At 42.1% G+C, this 27,651-nt stretch overlaps 1 protein-coding gene across 8 annotated transcripts in view; it reads left to right on the plus strand.

Annotated features, from left to right (window-relative positions):
- Positions 1-27,651, plus strand: part of MEIS2 (Meis homeobox 2) — a 209,234-nt gene that overhangs the window by 61,864 nt on the left and 119,719 nt on the right. For all 8 annotated transcript variants that reach the window (XM_044231616.1, XM_044231618.1, XM_044231619.1 and 5 more), the window contains one exon: positions 1,809-1,954. In XM_044231616.1, the coding sequence (XP_044087551.1) occupies positions 1,809-1,954 (146 nt within the window). The remainder of the gene's footprint in view (positions 1-1,808; positions 1,955-27,651) is intronic.

The following is a 27,651-nucleotide window of genomic DNA, read 5'->3' on the forward strand; positions in this document are numbered from 1 at the left end:
ACTCTGATTAGTTCTTTGACGATTTGGGGTCCCTTTGACTCTTTCTCTCTCTCTCTCTCTCTCTCTTTTTTTTTTTTTATCATAACAGACGGCAAAGAAAAAGAGAACAGCAACTTCGGGGTCATGCTCTAGTGTTTGGGCAGATGGAAGGGAGCTGCTTTGCCTTGGGGCAGGGTGGTTGTAATGAAGTGGCCTGTCAGTCTGTAAATAGTGGGGGTCATCTCTTCCATGTGATGGAGGGTATCACATTGCAGTGAAAATGGAAATGTCAATAAAATTAATCTGCCAGCTCTTTGCTGTGGCTTTTCTGCTTCTCTGGTCAAAGAAGGTTGAGGGTTTTTTGGTGAGAAAGGAAGAGAACAGGTATTGGGGAGCCCACGGAGTCGACACCGAAATTGCAAGGTGAGGGGCCCAGTAGGCAGGCCGTCTCGGGGTAGCCCCGACCAAGGGCAGGAAGCAGGTCTGGGAATGAGCTGGTGGCTCTCCAGCATTCCCCCGGAAGCTGCAGAGCGTCTAGCTCAGGCTACATTGAGCACAGAGTTTATTGTTTTAGGCTTTCTTGGACAAGGTTTTTACTTAGCATGGGATTTATGGCATTTACTGCTAATGAATGTCTATTCTTAAATTACAAAAACCCCCATCTCAGCGCAATTCCCAGATGTCCTTCCAGGACCCTGGCTTCTTAAACACCAGCAGGGAGCATAAACTCTCCACTTCTCTGTTTTCCTCTTTCGTGTGGCTCCAGGCTAATGATGTGCAAGGAAAACACAGCCATCTATAAAGCCCCAGTGCTGTCCCCGTATTCTTCATTTATTTTGCATTTGATTATGCCACAAGTCGGATCTTGTTTCTTTCCTTTTTTAAAAGTTATTAGTTCAAATATTAATGTAGGGATATGGCATATATTGCTGCCCTTGATTGATGCCTTCCCAAAAACAGGAAGACGTGCTCGTATGAATTTTAAGAAAGTAGGGGTCCTGCAATGCCTTGCCAGAAGAGTTTTTCAGATACATAATTTAGATGCCCTCCAGGCAGGCTTTCAAGGCATTTTTGCTGGAGGGCAAGAAAAAATAACTATGACTGTTAAAAGTAAATGATTTTTGCTAATGTACAATTAATGCCAGAGAAAGACACAGAAGACGTAGATGTTGATAGAAACTTCTGATTAAGTGAGCACCCTACCTTCATGTACCTCTTTTTTTTTTTTTCCTTTTTTTAATGATAATGATCACGATCAGTGGTGCAGAGAGCTAAAAGTTTTCCTGTCATGCAAATGCTGAGTGCAGGGTCATCGGAGGAGTGTGTGAACGTGTGTGCTTCGGAGGTGACAGTCCTAGGAGGGCTGAGCAGGCAGTGTGTTATGTGCAATGAACAGTGACACAGTTACTGTCACCTATGCAGGCTGCCTAGAATATATAGACTACAGAACATTTAACTTGATTACCCTACAGTATGTGTTCACTATGGGGATGGGGACGCATTTTCACCAAATGGGTTTCCTGATGGCGGTTTTCCCACATTGGATTCCGTAATTGACAAAGAGCTACTGCCCTGTGTCAAGCACACAATTATAATGGAATTAATGATATGGGCGAGTGTGAGACACACAAAATTAACATTTGAAGAGGGCTGGTTTAATTTTGTCTTTTACATATTTGTGTCTCCAATTATACTTTAATGAAAGAGAATATACCCGCTTAATGGATTTCTCTCAACAAGCTTAGCTGAGCTCGTCAGCTGCACGTTGTCATTGGCCCCCTTTCTGTGTTGTCTCTAATGTATTTTCCTTTTTTTTTTTTCCCGACCAGGGGATGGTTTAGACAACAGTGTAGCTTCACCTGGCACAGGTGATGACGACGACCCAGACAAGGACAAAAAACGCCAGAAGAAAAGAGGCATTTTCCCCAAAGTAGCAACAAATATCATGAGAGCATGGCTCTTCCAGCATCTCACAGTAAGTCAAGATGAAAGAGAAAGTTTTGCTTTGCCTGCTGCTAGCATAGGACACAGGTTGATAACTGATTTAAAAAAATAGTAATAAGTGACTGTTCTCCCTTTCTCGAAATCTGATGACCAGTGGAGCAGTTAAGGTTTTGCCAGCTGTCACTACCCACCCTCTAGAAAGGAGGACGTTTTTGTTTTAATAGGCCAGGAATGTACCTTATTCAAAACTGGTCTAGGGCCCTACATGGCATGTATAAGTCAATTTGTTATTTATGCTAAAAGATATGAGAGTTCCCTTGGTCACAGGGAAATGGCTGGAAGGAGCTCATGAGTCTGTAAACGCTGCTGATTACACTCTTAACTAGAGCCGTCTCCTTCAGGAGGGCAAAAAAAGGGGGTGGGGGGCAGCACCTTGCCCCATGCGTGTCCAAGCTCATAGCATCAGGTTCAGCTGTAGTTGCGGAAACCACGTGCAAACATGGCCTGTGTTTCTGGGAGACACACAGAAGGGTTCTAGGTGCTCTAGCACCTTCGTCTGTAAGGTGGAGATTAGATTCTTCTTCAGCTGTTCAAGTCCATTTTCTTATAAGCTCACCCTGTTCCCTTCTGGGGAAAGATCAACTCTGCCACATTTTAAAGTAACAATGTATCTTTACCCTCTTGTTTGTATTCGGTTTTATATGTCCCTGGTTGACTCTAAGGCTCTGGTGACAGGGGAAAAAAAAAAAAAATCACAGTATATTCTCATAGAGGAACCAGGCACTCCTATTTCTCTGTTCGTCTGGAAATTCTGGGAAAACGGTGAAGGTGTCAGAGGTGGTTGCTTGCTATGATATTGTTTTCAGGCCATTCTCTTTAGGCTAATGCTTAAAAATAGAGTAGCCCACTGAAAGCTGAAGGTCTTCTTTGATTATCCAACTTGTGTGTTGCCACGCTGAATGACATTAGTTACAGTGTCATGGGTCCAGGACAAGGTTCCAGTTTTATTTATGGTGGTGGCCGCCGCTCTGCTCTTGCCGCCGAGCTACAAAGGGCAAAGGGTGGAGTGGTGGCGGGGAGGGCGGAGTGATAAATTCACATTCCTAAATCGGCCATTTTGATGTAAGGACATTAGTAGCAAACTAAGGTGTATCGATCTGGCCTGTGGTGTCAGGATTAGCTGGGAGAACCAACGAGGCTGCCCTGGTGGTGGTTATTCTTGCCTCGCAGCTATGGCCATTTCAAAGGTCAGGGCCCTGCACTGACTCGGCTCAGAGGAATTAGACAGAACATGCGGTCTCTGGGCTGATTACTTAACCAAAGACAAAATAATGAGTCCTAAGCAAATACTGACTAATTGAAAGGGCTGTAAATCCATTACATATTGGTCAGGGATAATCAGGAGTATTTAATCACTTTTATCTATTCAGGAGCACTGAAGCTGCAACAGCAAAGCCTTGAACCTTGCCATGTGGCTATTATTCTCATCATTATCAAAATTACTTCACAGCTGTTCTTTGCTACATCACCTCAGCTGGAGATTTACTAACCTGTAAAATGTTTTTAATTTGGAAGTTGAGTGAGTGTGAGGGGAGGGGCTTCTCATTTTTTTTTTTTTTTAACGGAAGGTTCGTTTGGTTAGAGTAGCAAGTTAGAGAGGCAGGGTAGGGGCACAGGGATGGCAGGCACCCAGCTCGCTCCCCGCCAGCTCACCTGTTTGGCTTCCTCCCTCTGTCTTCCTTCATGCTCAGCCCTTCTCGGCCAAAGGGAGAGGCTTCAACGGTGGCTTTCCAAGCAAACGTCTCCATGTATTTGCAGACCCTCAGTAATCAAAGTCAACATCCCAGAACAGCCCAATCTGAGAGAATCAGCTGCTCTGTTTACAAATGAAGAAACTGAGACCCAGGAAGGGAAGTGATTAACTCAAGGTCAAGCTGCCATCAGGACCCAACCCTTCCCGGCCCCCGCACTGTGCTTTTTCCACCCCATTACGGTCACTTTGCTAAAACCCTTATCCCCTTTACGGGTAGTATATAAATCTCACACAGCCTCTGCCGCTAGTATGCTCAGCGGCAAGGGGGGATATAGGGAGAGGCCAAGTGCCGTTTTCTGTATCTGTTTTTAAAGCTTCCTGCTCCTCCTGTCTCTCAGAGCAGAAAAGACTTTGCACCTTTCCCTTCAAGCTGACCCTCTCCTTCACCAGCCGTATTCTGGGCTTTGAGTCTCCAATGTTAGGGTCCGGAGCCCTTGCTAGACGTCCTGCCTTGTCCTTTCAGTACCTTATCCCCCACCTCCCTGCCCTAGGCTCACCCCACTTTGCACTGTGGCCACTGGTGAAAAATGGTGGGTGGCCAGTGATGCTGGGCACCCCTTTTGGCTTTGCCGAGCAGGGGGCTACAAACCCACCACAGCACCGTCCCCCCCCCAACCATGAGAGTGCTTTCATCTGGTTAAAGGAACTCAAGACTTGGTGCAGAATTTTATGGCCAGCTGAAAAATTTCATTAATGCCTGTCCTTGAATAGGGAGAGAAGAATCAAAAAGCCTCAGCCAGCCAGTCGGGAAACCGGGAAGGCCTTCTGAAGTCAGCATGCCCCTGTACCAGCTGCCCCTCAGTTAAGCCCATTAAGTTCTCTGGACCTTCCGTTGTCCCGTTTTTCAAACGAGGGGGACACCACGCAGGGTCTCCACACTGCGGGGTCCTTTCCCGCATCCACAGCGCTGGGTTCGCCTCAGGATCACGTAGCCAGAGCCCCGTTCTGTCCCAGCCTCTGGTCATCCTTGCCTCCCTGTCCCCCTTTCTTTTTCACTCTCTGCTGAGTGCTTTATTTTTCCCCTCCCCATGACCTTCTTTCACAACATGCCCCTTTCATTACTTTCTCCCACTGGCTTTGTCTCCCAGTCTTTCCCTCTGCTCCCCTCCCTTGCCCTTTCTGCACCTTCCTTGTATCATAAGAAAATTCTCCTCGGCTTTCTCTTTGAAAAAATTTTCCCTCTTCATCTAGATTTCACCCCAACTGCAGAGAAGAGGTTCAGTCACTTTGATGAGGATGGTCCTGTAAAACTTTTCCTTTCTAGTCTTTAATGAGCCGAAAGATTTACTCAGCTATAATTCTGAGCTCAGAAACCAAGAATAGAGACCCCTCACTAGCGACATGTTAATTTAGACTTTTCTTACGTGCACTAACAGGCATGAGGAAGTCCTTGGAAATAGAGATGCCCACTATATTTTTCTGTCACTTAATTAATTTCAACTTTCAAAGTGAAATGTTGGCTCTAGCTCACTGAAAATAGATGTAGTCTAAATTATTATTTCATGTAAATTTCCTCACAAGCACATGATTCAATGTGCATTCCTCCATTCTTAGTCTCTTTAACATTATTTCAAACTGGTTTGTTCCCTTTTGTGCAGTATGACCTGTTCTTGTATTACAATAATCCCCGATGTACCCTTTTTTCTTTCTTTTTTTTAAAAAGAAGCTAATTGAATTATCTCATTATTTTAATTTGTTAAGCAAATGTATTTTGCATCTCAGGATGTGTTCTTAAAGAAGGGGGCTGCTAAGGCTTTGCCCCCTGAATGGGCCATTGGCCCATTTTGACATTCATGCATTCATTAACTAGCAGAACATAAAAGAACTCTGGTTGTATTTTTTTTTCCAAACACCCAACCAGCATGGAGCAACTTTTTCCAATAAGCCACAGGGGTCTCTCTACATATGTTCTCAACTGCAAGCTATTGTCACCTATTCTGAATACCTCAAAAGGCCTAGAGAAAAAAGAAGCCCACCTCAACAAAGGCCAACTGTAGCAATTGTTAAGTCTTAGTCTCAATATGACAAAAATCATTAACCTTCAGTTTTCTTGGAAGAACAAGTTCCACTACAGCTGTAACAGTTAAAACCATCTCAAATTCCTGCACACAACCAGTTTTAGGGAAAAAGGTAATACGCTTGCAGCTGATTGATTATATTGAAGGAGATATTTAAACTAAACCCAAAGTAGCATTTAAACAAAACAAACCAATAGACAAATTCAGGAATTTCCGTATTCAGAGTTAAACACTTCGAATTTAAATTTAATCTGAGGCTAGATAATTCATTTCTGGGTTCTAACTACCAATTTCCAAAGCATCTTTTAAAAGTCCCCTTTAGGGACGCCTGGGTGGCGCAGTTGGTTGAACGACTGCCTCCGGCTCAGGGCGTGATCCTGGAGTCCCGGGATCGAGTCCCACATCAGGCTCCCAGCTCCATGGGGAGTCTGCTTCGCTCTCTGACCTTCTCCTCGCTCATTCTCTCTCACTGTCTCTCTCTCTCAAATAAATAAAAAAAATAAAATCTTTAAAAAAAAAAAAAAAAAAAAAAAAAAAAAAAAAAGTCCCCTTTAAAAACCTCATAATAACTTAAAAAATAAACCCGTATCTATCTATCTATCTATCCATCTATCTCTAAATTGTGTATATATTTAGAAATTCATCTCCTGGAAATGTTCTATAAACAATTACCCCCCTTTCTATTGGTTGATGGCCCTGCCTAGCTCTCAGACTAAGAAATCTAGTGAAGATTGAAGAAAGAATCTGTTGGAAATGTATGTGCTTTTGCTGGAATGTACCCAATGGCAAAAGAACTTAGGGAAATCCTAGGGAAGTATATTCCTTTCACTAACACATGGAGATTATGGTATCATAAAAGTAAGCCTGCCATTACAACTGTTTTTATTTGACTTCAAAGATAGTTAGAGAAAGAAACAGCAAGAAATAATACTGGGGCTAACGGTTTATTCATAACCGTGAAACACTCCTCCACGCCAAGAAGCCCTTAGTGGGTTCAATTAGGCTCTCAGGCACCTCCACTTGCCCCCTTCGAGAGCTTTCTAGTTGTGCTGCAAAGAATATATTTGGTCATGGAATGAAAACAGGAAGTGACATAAACAAAGACACCCCTTGCTCATACCAGTCTCTAACTAAAGGTTTTCTTATTTGAAAACACGGGCCTAAAGCTTGCACGTAGGGGATGTGGTACTTCCTTCAAAGATGTGCGTGCAGAATCAGAAGCAAATTTACTTTAAAGCGATGTTCTATCCTGCAGCGTTCTTGAAACTGCAGGTTCTAAAAACTGTGTCCTTTGTTGCTGGCAAAATGCTTTGTCCCGCTCTAGACCTCTATGCTGCGGGAGAGCGATGAAGCCTGACATTCACACATTCAGTTGTTTGGCTCCTTGTCTATTGGAGATTGTTTTATGGGATTTTGCAAGGGTCTCTGGTAAGAAATGTGAATTTTAAAGTGTATCATCTTGCAGAGACCGTGTTCCCAAGTTGTGAGTAAATACAGCTCTGTGTTACTGTAGAGATAGCTCTTCTCCTGTGGGTTCACTGAGACCATAGGACACGAACTTAGTCATCTCATGTTTTTACTGTACCCACACAGAGGCACACACATAGACATGAGAGACAGACAGACGGAGGAAGACAGAGAGACACGGAGTCAGACTACCTTGCTTTTTAACTAGTTCTCTTCATCTTCTGTAGACCTAGATGGCTTCTTTTCTTAATGAGATGATCCAGCATTGAAGCTAAGAGCTCAGGACCTGGCTTTCTGACTGGGGGAGGTTAGATGAGTCCTACTTGAAGGGAAGCACTAAGTGTCCTTTCATGGGGCTTTCCGGGCATACAATTATACCAGGGTCATGACTATTAGTCATTCATTATCAGGAGCAAAGCAAAACAAAATATAGTGCCTGTAATCTGCCACCCAGATTTTTTTTTTTTTTTTTTTTAAAGATTTTATTTATTTATTTATTTATTTGACAGAGAGAAATCACAAGTAGACTGAGAGGCAGGCAGAGAGAGAGAGAGGGAAGCAGGCTCCCTGCTGAGCAGAGAGCCCGATGCGGGACTCGATCCCAGGACCCTGAGATCATGACCTGAGCCGAAGGCAGTGGCTTAACCCACTGAGCCACCCAGGCGCCCCTGCCACCCAGATTTTTGATCTTGAGCAGCTACCCTTTTTAAACTCATTTTCCATATCTGTAGAATGGGGATAATTCTAGAACCAGCTTAGGAGGGTTGATGCAGGGATTGCCTGAGCTAATATAGAGAATAGAGAGCATTCAGTTCAATGCCTGGCTCTTATAGTAAGGACATAATACCATTCTTATTTTAGTCTAGCTGAATGGCCAGCAGGAGTGGAACTGGGCAGCTAAAGAAACCACTTGCTTACACGGTCTGTGTGAGATGGGGAGATCAGGTTTTGCCAGACAGGTCCCAGATGCCCTCAGCAGGAGAGAACGTCATCTAAATCGTGCCTTCTAGCTCAGTTATGCTGAATGACAGCATCCGAGGGTCCTGGTGCTAAGGGGAAGCCAGAATATGCTGGTGAGCCTTCTGGGACACGGTGGGAAGTGAAGAAGGAACTGGTTATGGAACGGTTTATAATGCCTCAGCTGGGGCCTACTATTGGTAGAGAATGCTCCCTTTTGCTGTAAGAGGTCCAGTATGTGAACAGAATCTAGAGTTTCCAGCTTCTTCAGAGTGTTAAAGTCTAGGCTCCCTGACAGACAGCATAGAAGACGGGGTTGGAGCTCTGTAATGCTGGGTAAGCTAGTCAACCTCTGAACCTATTTCCTTATCGAGAAATTAAAATAGTAAATATGTACCCTCCTTAGCTGGTTGGTTGCTACATCAGATGAGGTAGTCGGTGTGTGACTGGGATTTGCTACACAAACGTTGAGTATGTTGGCTTTCTGGTTGCGCGTTCAGGTTGCTGGCTCCCAAGCTATAGTAGTCCCTCATGAGATCTCTACCCCAGGATTTCCACTCATTCAGTCCACAAGGGTATCCGTGGAGGCTTCAATCATTCCTGTCATGAGATCTCTTTCTAAGGGCCTTAACGGTTAACTAAATCAGCATTCCATGGACATTCATTATTTCTACTTGAGAATTAGTTCCTTTATGATTCTGAGATTGATCTACTTAATACCAATTGCTATAGGCCAAGTGAATACCAAATACAAAATATTGGACTGACTTAGGCCGTGAGAGATGGCTTCTCTCACACTCTGAGATCTAGATGAGCCCTGAATACAAGTAGGGCTGTTGGGCAGAGAAGTCCTTCCGTGGAAATGCATATGCAGAACACATAGCTGAAAAGCACCAGCAGAGAGGACTTCCCACAAACACACAGTGCACTGAGGCTGCCTCTAGCTGTAGCCCTTGCATTGTTTTTCTGCTTGCCAGGAGAAAACATCTGTGAATTATTTGAGTGGAACCTTATACTGGAGATCCTCTGAATTGGTGTCATCTCTGTTTAATTTCAGGAAATGATGTCACAATGCATTAAATAACAATGCTGGGTGATTTATTTTCCCACGGACATGCTGTCCTAAGCATTCCTCTTCTCTCGCAATGTTTCCAATTAACTGTAAGCTTGAGTGTTCTTCCTATTTCATAATGATTTTGAGGGGTGGGGGTGGGAGATGGGGGTGGGAAGATTGGTAATTTCAGAGGTTGCCGAGGTTCAGAGCTAATGGTACATCCATCACAGCCTTATTGGGACAGGGAGGGTTCTGAACATCGGGGCTGTGATCTTCAGTGTTGACCTACACCAGTGTTGGTTGGTTTTAAAGAATGTCTGAAAAAGAAAGCCTGAATGTTCTGATCCTAGCTGTCCAATGAGCTACCAGATAATTTTAATAGCGACCTGCATACTGTAGCTTCTGTCTCGATCAAAGTTTCTATGCACTCCCTTCAGTAAAGAATAGGGGACATAAGTCAGTTCTGTGTGCCATCTGTCGTCGTTTTTACAATTTCTCAAATTAAAGAGACAGGCCAAAAATTTAATGTTGTGTTGAATCCTAGAAGCTCCTCTAGGAGAAATAAAATTACGACTAAATTTATTCTGTCTCCGTTGAGGAAAGGAAAAAAGTTGCATGTTGCTGTGTCATAACCTTCCCCTTGGAGTCTCAGTCTGGTGTTTGGGATCAGAGTGTGAGGGATTCTGCTCGTAAAGGCTCATGTGTTGGGACTCTGCAGCCCTTGTGCACGCTCTGAAAGACTTCGAGGTCAAGTCCCCAGTACAGTAGTGGTGGCAATGGCCTTCTGTGGGGATGCCGAGGTGTGTGGTCTCCTTGATACAAAAACATTTGGTCAAGAGATTTCCAAAGTATATCAAAGAATCCCATATAAAAAGTAGTTCAGCTGAGATCGATTAGGAAAATTAAGCCCCAGATTATGAGCGACTAGCTGACAGACACATTTTTTAAAATGAGCAACTGGGTGAGAAGATTGAAGAATGAAATGCTTATTAAATTACCATCAAAAAGACACTAAAATAATTATTAGCTTAAAGTTTAACACCCAATTTCATAAAATATCACTCTAAGTATAATTGTTTAAAAATACGTTACAGAATTCAAAGAGATGGAGAATGGAGGACCCTTGAATAAAAGAAAATAGAAGGCATGTGCAATCTGAATATTCAGCTATTTAAAACCTCCAAGAATAGAGTGCCATTAAATGCTGTTTAGAGAAACCGTGAATATTCATTCAGATCCTAGAGAAAGGCTCCATTTCTTCATTCCCCACAACCACGGTTTGCGAGCGTATTCTGTGGAGAGGCAGTGTTATTGGGACATAAAGACCAGGTGGCCTGGGTCGTAAGACTGCTCGCTGTCCTTCAGCTTTGCCGCAGCAAGACAGTCATTAAAGTCATCTTCACACGCAGGACTCATTTTGATATTGGAGACCGTTGCTGCCCAGATTTCAGATGATGCCCCAAAACGCCCTGCCTTCTCCCTGCTGTAGTCTGTTTTCGCAGTTTGGAACAGATGATGAAGTGTAAAGGTGATATCCTGCCCCGCTGCTCCTGTTAAGAAGTAGTCACTTGGGGAGGGGGCATGAGGTTGGTTGAAGGGAATTTGCCTTTCGCACATTAACGGGGAGGTGCCAGGTACCACTTTCTAAATTGATTGGCAGCCGTTGTTTACAGTATGCAAAGTAATCACGGGCACCCTTTAAAGGTGTATTATCCTCTTAAAACATAATAGTAATGCCATTTTCATGCTTTTACATTTGCTATTCATATTTTGAACTGCCAAGTCCCAAATCTGCCAGAACTGATTTAAGTTGTTTTTATCTAATAGTGAATAAGTTGTCAAGTCACAATATAATGGCAGATAGTTTTTCTTAAACTATAGTTTTACTTCTCAGTTATAATAGATAACACAAGTATTTGTTGACTCTGACTTGATTGTCCACAAAAAGAAAAATTACAACTCAAAAGATTATTTTTGTGGGATTCTGAGATGATAAGAAATGAAGAGAATATAATTCTCTAGTTACTCTGAGCATTATAGAGAATTAACACGAGCCACTAGTCAGCCCTCCTCCAACCACTTTACTGATAACCAACTTGCCTAGAACAGCTGGATAATGAAGACCCCACCCCTCATCCACCAAATCTTGTTGCTGCTCTTAATTTAATTTTAATACCTCAGTTTTCACATCATAATATAGATTGATTGATTGATTTACTTATGATCATTCCCCACATTCTGAAGTATTCCAGAATTAATTTTGACTTGGAAATAGCCGACAACTCCATACCTAATAATTTAGGTAAGGATAATCCCATGACTCAGGTCATACTCCAGTTGTAAAATGGCTTATTCTTAGCCTGAACACATGGTGTGACCCTGTCGTAAGCCGACAATAAACAACCCAAGTATACTGGGGTGGTGTTACACCAGTCTTTTAAAAGGAAAAGAGCTTTAATCAATAGAAGAGATGAATGCTGGATTATTCCCTGTAGGTTTGGTGACATGTTGGAACTCTATAAAAGCAGCCTGATTTTTTTCCCCATGGTGAAAAGTTACAGGTTCCATTTCAGTGTTCCAAGACACCTGCAGGCAGCTCATGAGTGGTTACACTTGTTTTAACCTTGCCTCACAATGAGTTCTAAAAAAAGAAGAAGAAGAAGAAGTGTTAAGAGGGCACAGGCTATATGAAATCATTATTTAGTCAATTATAGGCTCAGTTCAGTTTTTGCATTAGTTTCCAGCAAACCGTAAGTTCAGAGCTATGTGGCAGATCCCTACATGATGGCACTTTGATGAAGACCCTTCTTTCTGTTTCATTCTGGAGCTTTCATGTTTGCTAGTGAACTGCTTAAGTGATAATCAAGTATGACCAAGTGAAAGGCGTCAGTTTTTAATATGACCTCTGTTATCAGCCTGGGCATCCTTTCAAAAACAGTTTGAAAGTATGTATGTATGCATGTATTTTTGCTGAGCAAGTTTAAAGTGTGATTCGGTTCTCTTTGGTTCTTACAAGCTTGGATTGTCTTGTCACTGTCTGTCCCAAATATGACCCCCACCCCTGCTTATTTAAAATGTGTATGTGATTAGTTAAGTAAACAGGAGGTGCTTAAATTCTTTTGAATCTGTGGTTGCACCTGATTGGATAGAGAGTGGAAATATTTAGAATGAATCAGAGAATCGGTGCTTTGTCTACCTTTTTTTTTTTTTTTTAAGATTTTATTTATTTATTTGACAAAGAGAAAGATCACAAGTAGGCAGAGAGGCAGGCAGGGAGAGAGGGGGAAGCAGGCTCCCTGCTGAGCAGAGAGCCCGATGCAGGGCTCAATCCCAGGACCCTGAGATCATGACCTGAACCGAAGGCAGAGGCTTAACCCACTGAGCCATCCAGGCGCCCCTTTGCCTACTTTGATAGTAAGCACAAGCTATTAATCTTTTGTGCTTTGCAAAAACAAACAAACATTTCAGGGCAGGGAGAAAGAAATTTCTGCTGTTGGCAGGAACACACATACACACATACCCATACACACATCAGCGGCAGCCCGGTTAGGATCAATGTGAAGTTGTTTGAGTAAGATCTTATTCTCAGCTCAACCTTTGGCTTTCTGCATTATCTTGGGCAAGTCATTTAATTTTCTGAGTGCTGGGTTTTGAGTTGTTTTGAGTTGGCTGAGATTAGGAATAGCCCTTTGAAAAGGGCAGAATACTACAAAAGCATAAAATGATATTCATTAAGGTCTTCATGTAATCCACCGAAATAATTGATTTGCTCTGTGTTAGCTCCATGAAACTGGAACTTGGATGTGGGTGAAATGCTCTTCAGAGGGACTGTACTTGTTTCTTTTGACCTAAGTCTGTTTGAAATGAGGAGCAAATCCTACAGTTAGCATGAGACGTACAAGGAAGGCCAAAGACCTTATGGACCATTCATACTGTGGCACGGTTTATAAGGGCATCATAAGTAAAAGTAGTTTTTGAAATTTCATAAACTCACACTGAAGGGAAAGAACTGGCTGAATGATAGCAAAGAAACCTCACAATGAACTTACTCCCACTTGTACTATTACAGCTTTGGAACAAGCTCCTTGGGGATTTGGATATCTTCGTTCTTTGTCCATAAACTCTTCTATTCTGAGAATTAACCGGTTCACCAGTCTGCCACTTTTCATGCTGGCCAGGCTGTTGAGGATGAGCAGCTTTGCATCTCTAAATCCTAGGAGAGACATAGAATTATCTCTGGTCAGCAAGACACTAGTGAGGTTATTTTATTTTCTTTTTTTTTCCTGAAGATATTTTCAATCTGGATGCTAAATCAGGCTACTTCTGATTCGACATCCAGAGATTTGTAAATGCTACAGCTCATAACACAGAATCGTATTTGAATAAGCATAGAATATGTATGGGAAAATAGTGAGAAAAGCTTGGAAATGTATATTGAAGCCCTAGGTTTAGACCCCACAACCCAGATATCCAAGTGAGGAATCCAAGTGTAAGTTAGAAATGGTGATACTGTGGTTTGAAAGTTGAGGCTGATCTTTGCAGAAGCAATGCTTGCAATCATGGCATTAGGTAAAGGTAAGGAAGAGAGCACAGAAAGAAGGGGTTAGTGGAGACAGTCTCTTTGAAAACTACTTTTAAAGGGAAGAAGAGAGAAAGTAATGAGCAAAGATAAAGAAATCAGATTAGTAGGAACATAATCAGATCATGTGAAAAAGAGAAGGAGTTTCAAAGCAGAGGAAGTAGATTCTGCAGAAAGATCAAGGACAATGATGACTAAAAATAAGCCTTTGGATTTGGCATTTGGGAGTCCTGGTCTACCTTTCAATTCTACAAGCTGAGGAGTGAACACGCAAAGCTGGAAGGGAACAAAAGAAGAACAGAGGACCGTGCGTAGGATGGCAGACTTTAGCAGTGGGGTGGAGCAGGTGAATCAGGTGTTGCGCTAGCGTGGGAAGGGAGCCAGGCTGTAGGTGTGGAGGGGTGGAGAGGATGACAGTGCATAATGCGGGGATCCAAAGGAGGAAGCCAGTGAAGGTGGAGGTCAAAGCACAGGTAGAAAGGTGGGTAGGAGAATAGGAAGAAAGAATGCGGGGATCCAAAGGAGGAAGCCAGTGAAGGTGGAGGTCAAAGCACAGGTAGAAAGGTGGGTAGGAGAATAGGAAGAAAGCTGAGGACATTCGGAAAAGAACTACTCTAATTAGATGATTGGGAAATGTGGAGAGTGTGATCGGGAGCGAATTAGGAAGGCATAGCGGTGCGGTCTGGGATCAAGAGGTCCAGGCTGGAATGGACCCTCTTTGCATCATTTTATCCTTCCCCAGGCAGAGCTCAGGCAACCAGGGGCAGGAAGGGGAAAGCAGACAATAGGGGAAACCTATGCCTAGGTGAGAGGGAGAGTTTTAGTTAGAATTCTTGAATGGCTGACTAGTTACGTCAGAATTCTGATGACATACTCCTTTTTTGGATCATGACTGAAAAATGATTCTGTAGTTCATCTGAATAATGAAACAATTAAAAAAAGTCAAGATATTTTTGGAAAAGAAAAAAAAAAGATATTTTTGGGAAAAAAAATTAGAGAGGCCTTGCCTTGAGTATTAGTAAAATAGATTATAAAGCTGCACAACACAACGCTGGCTAACACAATAGGCAGAATGATCATTTGACAAATATTAGAAGGCAAGAGAGAAAAATCTGGCTTCTCTTCCTGGATACCAGAGGTACTGGTAAGGAGGAATCAATCCAAATATGTGGATAAAGTTATTAATTTTAAAGGCATCACTTTAAATCAGTTGAGAAAGAAAAAAGTAAGTCAGTAAGTTTGTTTTGTTTGTTTGTTTTTGGTTAATGGTTTAACTATTTTTGAAAAAACAATCAGTACTCTCTCTATTGAAGTGAATACCACATTTAAGAGTTCTTTGAAGGGATATAACTATTTCTTCTAACTTATTTAGTAAAATCCTTTCAGAGCATACAAACAAAGGAATTATAAAGAAAAATGCGGGCACCTGGGTGGTGCGGTCGGCTGAGTGTCCGACTCTTTGTTTTGGATCAGGTCATGGTCTTGGGGATGTGAGATCGACCCCCGCTTTGGACTCCATGCTCAACACAGAGTCTGATTGAGATTTTCTTGCCCTCTCCCTCTGACCCTCCCCCTCCTAAAGTAAATAAATGAATCTTAAAAAGAAAAGGAAAAATGGTAATAAGTTTAAACAAAAATAAAAATTAAAAGCTTTTGAATGTCAAGAAAACACCATAACATGAAAGCAAACATTAAAATGGCAAAAATAGGGGCACCTGGGTGACTCAGTGGGTTAAAGCCTCTGCCTTCAGCTCAGGTCATGATCCCAGGGTCCTGGGATCAAGCCCCACATTGGGCTCTTTGCTCAGCAGGGAGCCTGCTTCCCCCTCTCTCTCTGCCTGCTGCTCTGCCTACTTGTGATCTCTCTCTGTCAAATAAATAAATCTTAAAAAAAAAGTTAAAATAAAATGGCAAAAATATGGGCAACATCCTATAACAAACAAAGGATTAGTATCTTTAATAATGTGTACACATCGATAAGGAAAAAAGTGCAATGAAGGCACGGATGAATAGCTCCACTCACAAAAAAAGAAACACAAATGGACAATAGGAATTTGAAAAATGTTCAAGGCAATTAATAACCAAATCAATTTAAAAAAAACAACAAAATACTGTTTTTTTCTATCAAACTAAGAAAAACGAAAAACAATTAGTATCCAGCTCTGTCCAGAGTGGAAGGAAATATCTGCCTTAATAATGACAATAAAAATTGGCTCAGCCTTTCTGGAATTTCAACTTTAAAATGTATTACTAATCATGTTCTTATCCTTTGATCCAGTAATTCAGTTTCTAGGAGTTTATCATAAAGGTGTAATAAGAAACATACATAAAAGTATGCAAAATGATATATGAAGATATCATTTATGACAATAAAACATTGAAAACCACCTATATTTCCATCTGTGGAAGACCATAATGGAATATTACAGACTGCTATGTAATCATTAAAAATTACAGTTTCAAAAATATTTTGAGGTATGGAAAAATCTCTCAGTGTATTATCAGGTAAAATAAAACAGATAAGAGAGTATTTGTTTTATTTTTTTGAAGATTTTAATTATTTGAGAGAGTGCATACAGGTGGGGGTGGGAGGGCAGAGGGAGAGGGAGAAACTCTCTGCTGAGCAGGGACCACTGAGCAGGGAGCCTGATGTGGAGCTCGATCCCAGGACCCTGAGAGCATGACCCGAGTTGAAGGCAGATGCAACATGAGTTGAAGGCAGATGCATAACTGACTGAGCCCCCCGGGTGGATAAGGCAGTGCTTGTGATATGGCTGCACTGTCATGAAAGAAAATAGATGGATATGTGCATAGAAGAACAAATGAAATGTTAACAGTGATTATCTTTGGGTAGTGAGATGTGGGTGACTTTTTAAAAAATATATTTATTTAAAGATTTTATTTTTTGAGAGAGAGCACGAGAGAAGGATGGGGGGCAGAGGGAGAAGTAGACTCTCCACTGAGCAGGGAGCCCAATGTGGGGCTCGATCCCAGGACTCTGGGATCATAACCTGAGCCAAAGGCAGATGCTTAACCGACTGAGCCACCCAGGTGCCCTGTGAGTGACATTTTTAAGTTTCTTTTTTGTACTTATTTGTATGTTCTAAATTTTCTATTAAAGGTGTACTATATTTATAGTACACAACAGTGCATTTATCCTAATAAAGAACTGTGCTGGGCAGGGAGGCTAATAATGTTGGGAACACAGGATGCCCGCTGAGAAGTTGCAAGTCCAGATAAAGATTAAGAGGGAGAACGGAGAAGCAGGGAAGGAACATTTTAAGGTCTGTGGTCTTGAAAGTACAGTATCTCTATGTGATGAAATTCAGGCTATTGAAGTAGAGATGGATGACATTGGAATTAAGAGAGGCAAGATGTTTGAACGGTCTTTGTCTTATATATTGAAACCTTCAAACTTAGAGGCAAGCAATGGGGGGAGAGGAACCTTCCAGCTTATACAGAAGCCATTCGGTAAAATGGAGGTGGCATAGAGGTCAACATTCTTTTGGCAACAGTGATGGAGAGGAATGACTGCAAATGCCATGGACTTGACGAGAAAAGTGGTGCGGGGAGGGTTTAGATCAGGGGCTGGGAGCAGGAAGTGAGAGAGAAGGCAACAGAGAAAAATCTGGCCTCTCTTCCTAGACACCAGAGGGACTGGTGAGGAGGAAAAAAATGGGTAACTTCAGTGGTAGAGTCTTAGTTCAGGCCTTAACAAATACTACAGACTCGGGGGTAGGTGCTTAAACAGCAGAAATTTCTTTACTTCTAGTACTGGAGGCTAGAAAGTCCAAGATCAAGGTGCTGGTAGCATCAGTGTCTGGTGAGCACTTTCTCCTTGGGTTGCAGCAGGTAGAGAGATCTTCTTACTGTGTCCTGACATAGCATTTCTTTGGAGAGAGAGAGAGAGAGAGAGAGGGAGGGAGAGAGGAAGAGAGAGTCTGTGTGTGCGTGGGTGTAGGTGTGTGTGTGTCAGGCAGATCTCTCTCTCCTCCCCCTCTTGTAAGTCCACCAATCCTGTGAAGTTAGGACCTCACCCCTATGACCTCATTTCACCTTAATTACTCCCTAAAAGCTCTATCTTCAAAATGTCATCACAATGAAGTTGAGGGCGTCAACCTACAAATTTTGCAGGGACACAGTTCAATCGAAAGCAAAGAGTTTTTAGGGAAACCTTTAAGGACAAACTCAAGTTTCAAAAAGTCAAGGCTATGGAAGTTCTGTTTGTGGAAAGATCCAGGTTAATTTTGTTCCGTGACACAGCAGGTAAGGATGAGGGCAAAGAGGCGAGTTAACTTAGGATGTGGCCAGACAAAACAAGAAGAACAGAATGCCAGTGGCCATGCCAGTGGGCCTGCAGCCCTTTGCTCAGAAAGCTCTCTCGGACACTGTGGAAGACGGCAGTAGCAGAAACCAAAACACAGCTCCCTAAAATGTTTCCCCAAAGCACCTGGATGGAGGAGCAGAGAAGGCCTGGTGATGACAACTCAGCTGGCCAAAAGAAACCGCAAATAGAGTTCTTATTTTGATCGTGCTTAAGGTTTGTTTGATCTAGCTGTTTTTCGTTAGAGTTCAGTTTTACATATGTTTCGGCGCCCCAACCAGCTTGTGTATTTTCAAGACTTTTTTTTTTTTTCTTCCTATTCCTTCCCCGGTGTTTTAATCCGGGAGGGGAAGGACTACAGGACAGTGGTCGGCAGACAGGCTCATTCCCTGTTCTGTCAGGCGGCGCTCTTGACCCTTCCTCAGGACCTGTGATTAATACACGCTTTGTAGAGGAGACTTGGCAAACCCTGCTCTCCACAGGACTCGATTCATAATTCACAGCGAGCAGGAGGAGCAGGGGCTTTGTGGTGGCTTGTTTGCTCTTTGCCGCACAAAAAGCAATGCGTTCTGACCTTCACTGTTATCTAATCAGGAAGTAGACAGTCACGGCATGTAGTGGAGTCCTCCTAGGGCTCTCTACAACTATGAATTATGTTCGGGCTCCCCGGATCTGGGGCATGCCACACTTTACATTACTATTGTGTATCTTAAAATAAACAGCATCGCAAGCTGTTTATTTTGGTGTTACTATGTATGCAATTTTAAAACAGTGGTTACTTAAACAAATGTCTCTGTTCCCACAGCACTTGAAAGCCAGTGTTTGCTCCTGTGGTTTTGGGTTTTGTCACTTCTGTTTGGATTATATCTGAAATCCACACTGAGCCCTTGGATGAAGCTGGTGGTATATATACCTAGACGGGACCTGGGATTGGGCAGTGCCCTTCAGCCCGTGCAGCTATCTCCCCACCGACACCGTCCCCCCGACCCCTGCCCTTCTACACTCCCCCACCCTCAGGAGCGCCAAAGGCACATGCTTGAACTTGAGATTTTTGTCTTCCCTTCAGAGCACTCAGTTTATCCCCATGTGTCCTCAAGAGGGTCCTTTACATTCCTGGATGCTGTACAATTTAATTGAATAAGTGGTACAGTGATGCTTCTGTCATGAAATGCTACTACTGAATGCTCATTTAAAATTGTCATTTGAGAGATGCCTGGGTGGCTCAGTTGCTTAAGCGTCTGCCTTCTACTCAAGTCATGATCTCGGGGTCCTGGGATCAAGTCCTACATCAGGCTCCCTGTTGAGCAGGGAGTCTGCTTCTCCCTCTGCCTGCCTCTCCCTCTGCTTGTGCACTTGTGCTCTCTCTCTCTGACAAGTGAATAAAATCTTTATTTCTTTTTCTTTTTTTTTTTTTTTTAAGAAAATTGTCATTTGGGCACTGGAGATACAGTGCTTACTCCACTGACACAGTCTGGGCGAGATATATGAGAGGGAGGGCAGGGGACACAAAAGAAGAACCACCGAAGTTTGACAATGACTTGCTGAAGGACCTGCATCTTCATGCTCATCTGTGCACAGGGGTGAAATAGGGAGGCACAGAGTCTTAGAAACACACACAAGTCTTGTGGGAAAAGCTTTGGTTTAACTCCCAAGAGGCCACTTATTTAGCACTGTGTCTTTGGGCAAGTTCTTTAACATGGCTCAGTCTTCATCCATAAAATGGATGGGATTGTTGGTGGGGGAGGGGGACCAGATGAAGTAAAATGTGTAAAACAGCCTTGAATGAGGTTGGTACCAAATAATTAGTCTTCCCCTTCCTGCCCTACCCCTCACACCATAATGTGGATTATAGCTGTGGGTGCTCGGGGCATGGTCCCATCAGCCTGAAGCTGCAGTTGATATAATATGGGACTGTGAGCGTCTGACCTAGTCTGCTGCTGGGTGATGTTTGGGATAGTCCTTACCGAGAATCCTCTTGGTCATTAGAAGTGAGGCAACAGTATTTCAGATTTCCTTCTCCATTCCTTAATTTGTCTTACCATTTAGATACACGCTAGGTGTAGTCTTTGGTTTTCATTGCTTTCTGATTTCATGAAGGTGACTATGCAATATATTTTGTGTGTGATTTTTAAAATTATAAATACACAAAAAGTACTCCGTGGTCATACAGTGATTGAAAGCGTGTCTCTTATTAGCTAAGTTGCCTTTGGCAATTTAATCAACCTTTTCATAGCCTCAGTTTCTTCTTTTGTCAAATGGGAATGATAATAATCATGCCTCTTTCCTGGGTTATCACAGTGCAGAGTGGAGATAATGCCAGGGCGAAGCATTTGCATCCTTGTCTGTATTAAGTACTGGGGAAAGTTAGCACTCATCATTGCATTTGCCCTTTAAGGGGGGCATGCATTTTAAAATTTTCGTAATTATTCTGAAAGTGAAATAATTTCAAAATTCTTAGTGTCATTAGCTCACCTTTGTCTTAAACACCATAGAATCCTATTCTAATCCTATTCTATAGATTCCTATTTATCCCTGAAAGAACTAACCGCAAATCCGTAAGAGGGATATGAGAGAGAGATAAATGGGGATGGCAAATAAGACTGGGTGGGAATTCGGTGATTTCCATCTTCCCTCTTCAAAGCCTAGAGTACATGCTGTCATCCGTCCTTTCTGTGGTTGGCCAACCTTACGACATACCCTAGTTAGTGGTATTTTTCTTTTCATCTGCTTATTATCTTCCTAATAATTAGACACAATCTGGCAAGCTCTCTGTACATGTTTATCTTTCCCCTGTTTCAGCCACCTTCAGCCCCTGTATTGGATGGAAGTGCATTTGGTTTGACTGCATTTCCATTTTTCCTCGTGTCTTTAATCCTCCTATATGTCACTTGCATCTGGAGTTCAGGTAATTGTATTATTTTCTATTGGTTTGCCCTATTGGAAACAGCTCAAGATTTTATTATAAAGAGAGCGAAGGAGAATGTACTTTTTTGCCCCAATAACATTAGATGGCATGGTGACAACTGTGTGTTTGTTAAAAAGCAGTTAGCACAAATTAGAAATACTTCACAGCAGATGTGTTTTGTGAAAGGATATGCTAAAAAATTAAACAGAGAATACTTTCCGGTTATAATTTTAGAAAAATATTGTGCAATGAAGCAAATTTACAATTCATTTAAAATCAACCTTTTTATAGAGTGTGTGCCTTCACGATAAAATTTTGACAATTCTGCAATTTGTTTCAGTGTTTCATTGAGGGGGTGGAAATCCATCTGCTAGTTATTTTGGGGGACACCATTACATCAATAAAATGATTCCAAAGTTGTACACAGACTTCATTTTAAATTAATGTGTAGCTGTTTTAAGTATAAGTGACTTAAAGGTAAAAGTTCTTATTATATGCATGGTAGGAATTTCTTTTTCCTTCTGTCAAACACAATCCCAGTGTACTGTACTCTCCAAGAATATTTATGGGCCCTGGGTTCTTGCAGACGTTTCTTATTTTTACTTCACTGACCCCTTTTTCAGCAGCTGGAGAGGCATCTTTTTTTTTTTTTTTTTTTTAAGTTGCTACCATTGATACAGTTGCTATTAATCACTGTCTACCACGTTGTGTTGTGACGTAGGTTCTAATAACATCCCATTGAGTGGCTTTTGCAAGCTGGAAGCTTACCAACAGCAGTGGCCTTTGATATTCGACTCACACCAGGAAAAAGAAAATGCAGAGTAAAAAAAAAAAAAAGAAAGAAAAAAAAAGAAAGATAAAAAAGAAAAACTGCAAATAGAAAAAAGAACAAAAACTAGAGAAAACAGAGGGAAATGAAAAACAGATAGCTTTCTGTGAGCCGCTTAGTTTGCCATGGGAGCAGCGACGCTGTAAATCTCAGCAGCGTTTGGGAACTGAACACGAGGCTGCTAAATTTATTATTCATTCTTTGTTGTTGCAGGGAGGATAGTAGCTGGCTGACTTGACCAACTTTGGTTTCTGTCCCCCATTGGTACCATTTCATTTTTCTCAAACGAAATCAGAATTTGTCTTTTGCTGGATCGAAGGATCCTGGGGATCGAACCAACTGTAGGGAAAAGAAGGGGCACGAAGGATTGTCTCCGTCATCTCTATGTCGTGAAACTGTGTGATGTCTTCCAACTCATGACTGCAGAGCTGGGGTGCCTTGCTTTCTCAAATAGAAGGAAAAAGGGATATGCGTCTCCTGTTATTGACTGTTAGGCATTTAAATCCATCTGCAGAATTTAAAAAGCATAGAGAAAGAAACTTCACCACCATGAGCAGATCTAGAGCTTGATGAAGCCCCAGAATCCCCTCCTTTTGTTTGCACGAGTGTTCTATGTTGCACTGCACAGGGGGGGAAAGGTAGAAAGCGAGCCGGCTACAGATGTGACTAGCTATGAATATTCATAAGTGCCATTGCTCCTTCTTTCCTACAGCATCCAGGCCTTGCTGATCTCCCTCTCGCACAGCTCACAGATGCTCCCCCTGCTATGGCCTCTGCGTCCCCCACCTCAAATCTGCCCTCCCTGACCAACCCTTGAACGAGATTGCAGTTTCTTTCGATCACAGCCTGGCATGATACAGTGATCAGTGGCCTTAGAAGAGTGTGTGTGTGTGTGTGTGTGTGCGCGCGCGCGCGTGCGTGCGCGTGTGTGTGTGTATGTGTGTGCGCACGTGCGCGCATGTGTGTGAATATAGTCTTGCATCAAAACAAAGGGGGGGAAAAGAAAAAAATGTAATTATCCACAGTTTTATGAATCCAACTCCCCTTAATGTTCATTATTTAAACCAGCAGCAATTACAAGTTCAAAGGGGTTTAGAGGGCCAGCAACCCGCATAATCACTGCCAAATTAAGCGGGACTCATTCGTCACAGGAGAGTACACCCTGAGCAGTGAATCATGCATGCCGTGACAGGCTCTAATTTACATAAAGCAGAAATCTGTGCCCTCTGGGGCTGCACGTTACTTCATCTTGGTAGCCCCGCGATACGTGGCTTTTCTTTTGGTGTTGGGAAGCTGACACTTACCTTATATGCATCTCACGGCATGGCGTCTCACTAACGGTTGATGGTAGCCACTCACATTAGTGTGGGCTTGTGTCCACGTCCCATGTGGGGCCAGGCTGCAAGTGAAATTCTCGTTCTTGAAAAGAATTTATTTCCCTGAAGTTTGCATGTTAGGTAGTTTCGTGATTGCAAAGAATCAGAGTTTATAACAGTTGCATTTCCTATGACCCCAGTCTGTTCAGTTCTGTAGTTAAAATGTGTGATATCGGAAAGCAAAACCCTTGGGGACCTGAGACCTCAGTAGGCCTACGGGGGTGATCTGTTCCCATCCAAGGCATTGAGGAGTGCCCCCTTAAGGCCCTCTCCTGTTGGGCATTGAGTGTTACCTGGTGACAGGTAGGGTTAGAACTTGAAGGAACCTGTGCTCTGCAGCTGGGCTTTCTGTTTCCAAACTTTAGAGGGCTTCCAATAGGGTAGTTCAGGAAGCATGCTTAAGAGGGGTCATCAGCCACTGAAATCTCTTGCGTCTAAATGATTAAAATTCCAAAACTGAGTTCAAATGGAGATGCATTAGGTTCAGAATAATGATGGAGGACACCCAAACAATATATGTACCTTTTTATCTCCTATTTTTAGATGTTCTCGAATGTTCCGTCTCATCCTTTAAGCGAAGCTTCATACTGAATTATCACTCGTTTTTCCTTTTTCAGAGAGAACTCATCTTTCCATTTGTGGCTAAATCATCTTGGTATTATATCACCCCCGCCTCCCTCCCCTTCCCGTCATTATCTTTTCCTCGTTTCTCAGATAGAGAGCTGCATCCACACTTAGGATTTGAAGTGCTTGGGATTTGAGAATTAGGTTGGCAATTTTGGAGATTACCTACACTTATGTTTTTTTGCTGACTTTGAAGTGCAGATAAAGGTCTTGTGGTTTTGTCTCTTGTAACTGGGTCTACACTACACATATATCAAAGCCGTGTGGTTTAAAAAGTTCTTTGAAGCAGATCACAGTAGTTTTTGAAGCGATGTGACAAAATGGACCCAAGGCACCTTCAGATGGGCTTCCTGGTGTTCTCCGGTTGGTAACTTTCTACTACCACCATGCAGAGAATTTAAAAGGAGTTTTACTTTACACTTGGTGTCTGGAAAATTGTTTTCTCTGGGTCCTTTCCCTTGTCCTCCCTCCTAAAAGTATCCATTAAAGGGAGACTTAGGGTACGTTGTCTCTCCTATTATAGGTCTACTGTAAGGTAACATGTTTATTTATACCAAAAGGGGAGTAAGTCAGGAGTCTCAGTCCTGGCTTAGTCCGGTGAAGAAACCCAGTACTTACCAGGTCAAATGGGCATCACTTAACCTCTTTGAGCACCAGTTTCCTCATCTGTAAAATGGAGAGACTCATCTCTCTCCTAATGTGTTAAGTTGTTGTAAGGAGTGGTCGTTTTGTGATTTTTTTATTCCATTTCCAAAGCTCTGCACTCATCAAGTTGAGTTTCTTGTAAAACCTGTCTTTGTCCCTTCCCTTTTTTCTGCTCATCTTTGTTCCTCGGAAGCAAGATCCTATCACCCTATTTCTTCAGGCCTTATTCTCACGTTCTGGCTGAGCTTTGCTGGAAATTGCCACCTGGCATTCTGCTTGGAAGGACTCCTCTGGACTCCATGAAATCTTCCAGACCAGTTTTCTTCCCCCTTCCCCCTACTTCATGGTGCTCTCATGAAGAATCATCAACATTCTGACCTATGTCCTCTTGTCTGTCTTCCTCCTCCAGAACACATCTTTCTCTTTTTTCCTGCTTGCATAATTTCATGCCTTTTAGAAAACCAAATACTGCCAGATTTTTAGGGTGTCTGAGATAGGAATACACATTTAGAGATGGATGAGAAGAGAAGTGCATGCAGTGTAATGTCTACTGAGAGGTACCCCAGAAGTGCTCCTTAAAGTTGGGTTGAAGAAAGAGCATTCTCACCCCTCTTCTGTCCATCTGAAAATGTAATCAGTAGTCTGCGAGTCCATATGGGATTTATACATAAATTACTTGAATGTATTCTGACAAACAATTTGATATAATTGAATTAGGGTACAGGAGGGCAATTTTGGTTAGCATACCGGCAAAAAGGGTCCCATGATGGTACCTCTGTGGCGTACTGGTAACATCGACGTATGTAGGATAGCATCCAGATACCCACCCGTGCGTGCCTGCGTGTGCACATACAATCAGATTATGGTAAGGTCAGACCCATACAAACTAAGTCAAGGTTTATAGCATTTTCTCAGTGCACTTCGCCGGGCATTGCCATGGGCACACTTCACCTGTGGGGTACTTTGTAACTGGCCTACAAAGAGGATGTATGATTAGATTCCGTGGTTCACTTAGTGAGAAAAATTATAAGCCTGCTGTCTTTGCAAACAAATTGGGCATTGGTCCATTCACATCTTTCTTAGTCATCTACGGTTTCTAAGATGGCCATACCGTGGGGGAAAGGACTGAGGAAGAGGGAGAGGTTTTAATGACCAAATTCTACCTTTTTGGGTCTGGCATCCATAAAATCTTCCTGCTATATTGAGCCAAAGTACCCATCAATGTTCCTTTTATTGGACATGCTTCATATATTGTGATGAGGTTATATGCATCCGTATGAGGTTGTTAGGGAAAACTTAACATGCCACTGATGTGCAATGGAGGACAGTTAATTGTGTAGATGCCACAAAACTGCATCAGTGAGTAGAGCCCTCTTGTCAGGAGTATTCATCCGCCTTGAATAAAAACTGCTAAACAGTCTTGTAACCAATAGCCTAAGGTAAAACCTGGTATTCATAAATTCATGGCAGTGAATCAAACCACAACCATCTTTATTCACATAGGACCTATAGACTGTAAAACCACTGATAGGTCCTGCACTGTACACCTATTCCTCGTCCATATTGCTCACAGAATTTAAGTCGAATACAGTTATGGAAAATGCACATGTCTCTTCTTCTTCCTTTTTTTTTTTTTCCAAAATCTATCTTTATTTATTTCTTTATTTATTAAGATTTTATTTATTTATTTGACAGAGAGCAAAAGAGAGAGTGAGAGAGAGCATAAGCAGGTGGAGTTGGCAGGCAGAGGGAGAGGGAGAAGCAGGCTCCCCGCAGAGCAGGGAAAGCCCGATATGGGACTCAATCCTAGGACTCCAGGGTCATGATCCAAGCCAAAGGCAGTGTCTTAACCAACTGAACCACCCAGGCGCCCCATATATCTCTTTTTAATATCCGCCATGTTATCGGTAACAAACACTTTCATGAACCAAGAAAACAAATTCTTTTGAACTCTGTGTTTACATAAATTTATATTTTAATAGAGAATTTTCTTTTTTTTCTATTTGGAATGTCTCATGGATAGTTGAACTATCCTGGAAAATTTTAAGTATCATGGACTTATATCCAAGCAACTCTGATACAATTCTGCTGCATCTAAAATTGGTCATTGTTGAAGGTGACAGACTTGTAAATGCATGAGCTTTGCATGACTGAATTATGGGTAGACATGAATGCTAACTACTTTGGGTGATGGACATTGGGGAGGGCATGTGCCATGGTGAGTGCTGTGAATTGTGAAAGACTGATGATTCACAGACCTGTACCCCTGAAGCAAATAATGTATTATTTGTTTAAAAAGAAATGTTATGCCTCTAGACTTAATTATATCTATCTGCGTGACACAACACATACTCCAACCTGCAAATACACATATAGAGATATAATTTGCACAAGTAGATCTGTTTAGATATATTTTCATCTGGAGAAAGGTCTGTAGACTAGATGACATTCCAGATCCATTTCAGCCCAATAAATCTGTTTCCCCATAGCCTTCACAAGGAACAAAAGACTATTGTTTTCTCTCATTTGTGGAACTGACTAAACCTAAAGCCAAATACAGAGAGGTAGGCAGAGGAGAAGGAGCCATGGTAAGAACGATGGCATTTGCAGACTCAGACCAAACTTATCCTGTGTTCCCTAAATCATTTTGAATGCAATTAATATCTCAAATTAGATGTTTTTTGAGAGGAAAGTAGAGATGTGAGTATGCGTTTAAAAGGAACAAGAGATAAAGCTAGGTCAACCATAAATTCCCCATTTAATGAGAAACTTTTTTTAGTCCTTTTTTAACAACTAATCTTAAAAAGCTATGGAGATTCACTGAAAACAGTGCTTTCCAGGATTTTCTAGGCCATGAGCTACAGGGGTTAGGACCTGCTAGATGCAGTCTGCACATCTCCCTTGCTTCCATTGTTGGTAGGTCTTTTTTTTTTTTTTTAAATGTATTTATTTATTATTTAATCTTACTTAGTTAACTTACAGTGTAATATTGGTTTCTGGAGTAGAATTCAGTGAGTCATCACTTACATAAAACACCCAGTGCTCATCACAACAGGTGCCCTCTTTAATACCCATCCCCCACTCTGTATGTATGTCTATGTTCACGTACATTGTGATTGTACACCTATATTTTTATA

This window comes from Neovison vison, chromosome 13 (genome assembly GCF_020171115.1).
Source record: "Neovison vison isolate M4711 chromosome 13, ASM_NN_V1, whole genome shotgun sequence".
NCBI classification, from domain to species: Eukaryota; Metazoa; Chordata; class Mammalia; order Carnivora; family Mustelidae; genus Neogale; species Neogale vison.